Source organism: Babylonia areolata, chromosome 29, assembly GCF_041734735.1.
Source record: "Babylonia areolata isolate BAREFJ2019XMU chromosome 29, ASM4173473v1, whole genome shotgun sequence".
Lineage (NCBI taxonomy): Eukaryota > Metazoa > Mollusca > Gastropoda > Neogastropoda > Buccinidae > Babylonia > Babylonia areolata.
In genome coordinates, this window is record NC_134904.1 from 20,231 (window position 1) to 22,500 (window position 2,270).

Consider the following 2,270-nt stretch of genomic DNA (forward strand, 5'->3'; position numbering starts at 1 on the left):
TAATTAATGTTATCAACGTCAGCGGTGTCACGTGATACGAAAAGACCAATCAAAGCCGGAGGGACGGAATGGCAGAGAAGGAGAAGAGGGTTGTTGAACCATTGACACTAGAACTCCCTATAGCGTCTAGGCCTCTGGTTGAACTGAGATTTGACAATAGCGTTCTATCCGGGCTGGTTGGATAGTGACTAACAGTGAACTCTCTCTCTCTCTCTCTCTCTCTCTCTCTCTCTCTCTGCGCATGTCTGTATGCCTGTCTGTGTCTGCATATCTCCGTCTCAGTCAATTCTGGACTTGTTCTATTGTTTGTTTTATCCTTCCCCCTCCCCCTTCCCCCTCGCCTCTCCCCCTCCCCCCCTCGCCACCCCCCTCCATCTCCCCCCCCCAGCCCCCACCCCTATCCCCATTGCTTTCAGTAACAGGCGATGGCTTTTAACTGAATAAACAAACATTCCCTTTCCATGAATTTCTCAGAACAGAACATGAGTAGATTTTCCGTGTACATATCATTTTTGGTATTATGAGATTAGACTATTCACCTGACTCTGTGTGTGTGTGTGTGTGTGTGTGTGTGTGTGTGTGTATCTATATATCTATCTATCTTTCTATCTATCTCCCCCACCACCTCTCTCTCTCTCCCCCACTCTCACGATTACACGCAAACACACGCAGACTCAAAAATTAAGACCGCATGAGCAGGCAGATAGCATTTACTCCGGTCTAAGAAGTCATGAAGAAAAAATAAAAAGAAAGAAAAAAACGATTCCCGTGACGTCATGTTTGAATATTACGCTGGTTCTATCCCATGCTAGTATTTCTTATGACGCGTGGTATCACCTGAAATGATACAGAAAGTATCCAGTGCCTCCTATCCAAGCGATCTGACCCCTGACTCCACCCTTCAAAAAGCCGCTGATTATATCCTATTAAAAAATCAAAAATAGGTATGGAAAAAACACGAATATTTCTTACGGTCGATTTTCGATACGTAAAAATCTCAGAGATGAAGATGCCACTAGCCGTTTTCCAAAACCTGCACTCGTCTGCATACATTGAATTAAATAGATGGGTTTGTGGGTTTTTTGTTGTTTTTTAAACAGCGATGAAGATACAAATGAATTAGCTGAAAAATGTACACAGAAACGGCAGTAATCAACGCCCGCTTTCAGCAACAAACACCCATCCCTCTCCCCAACAATGACCGTTTCTCCTGAACGGCGATCTCAAGTCAATGTCAAGGTCATTTCAAGGTCCCCGGTACGGTCCGCTACCTTGGAATAAACAGGCTGGCTGTCTTCTCGAGGAGAGTCACGTCCCTTCCCGAATCTGCATCCGCAAGGGCCGGAAGTAGGTGTCGCTTCTTCATAGGAGGGCGACAGCGGGAAGCAGGCACACGCCGAGAACTTCCGGAGGTATCCGGACACGTAGGGAATGTCGTAGGTTTGCTGTAAGGTGCTTGAGTTCGGATCCTTACTGGGTGATTCACCTCTGGTCCACGTGTGGAAACCTCGCTCCTCCAGTGTGCCTGTAGGGAGGAAACATGTTGCATTGTATATTATTGTAAGAAAATAAGTTTTATGGTAGGATATGGTATTGTATTATTTCAATCATTTGCCATCTGTCTGTTTTTCCTTCGCCCCCTTCAGAGTGTCTGTATGGAGAAGACATATTGTATGTTACTGAATGAAATTGTGTTGTATGGTGTGATATCGTATTGTATTATTTCAGTCATTTGCCTTCTATCTATTTTTTCCCTTCGCTGTGTTTTAATGCATTTGTTTTATTTTGTCGACTCGGCACGCTTTGACCTCATTGAAACTCAAACTGAAACTGTATTGAACTGCATTGTATTGCACTGTATTCAATTGAAATTGCACCAACAGTTTTCTCACATACATGTCAGAATGATCTGTTGTTTGGCATGAGGAGGAGGACAAAGAGGTTTTCCTAATGGTTTAATGCTTGAGGGAGGTTGGTGTGTTCAGGAGGGAGGTGGTAGAATGGTTAAGACGCTTAGCCGCCAATACAAAGAGTCCGTGAAGGTGTGGGTTCGAATCCCGCTCTCGCCCTTTCTCCCACATTTAACTGGAAAATCGAACTTAGCATCTAGTCTCTCGGATGAGAGGATAAACCGAGGTCCCGTGTGCAGACGCACTGAAAAAGAACCCATGGCAACGAGAGTGTTGCCCTCCGGCAAATTCATTAGTAAAAGTAAATGTGTGCATGTGTTTATGTGTGTGTGTGTGTGTGTGTGTGTGTGTGTGTGTGTG

At 44.7% G+C, this 2,270-nt stretch overlaps 1 protein-coding gene across 1 annotated transcript in view; it reads right to left on the bottom strand.

Moving 5' to 3' along the window:
• Positions 1–1,195: 1,195 nt before the first annotated feature.
• The window catches only part of LOC143275027 (solute carrier family 23 member 2-like), a 32,952-nt gene continuing 31,877 nt past the window's right edge, over positions 1,196–2,270 (bottom strand). Inside the window, exon 11 of the mRNA XM_076579090.1 lies at positions 1,196–1,525. Within this exon, the coding sequence (XP_076435205.1) occupies positions 1,224–1,525 (302 nt within the window). The 3' untranslated portion in view covers positions 1,196–1,223. The remainder of the gene's footprint in view (positions 1,526–2,270) is intronic.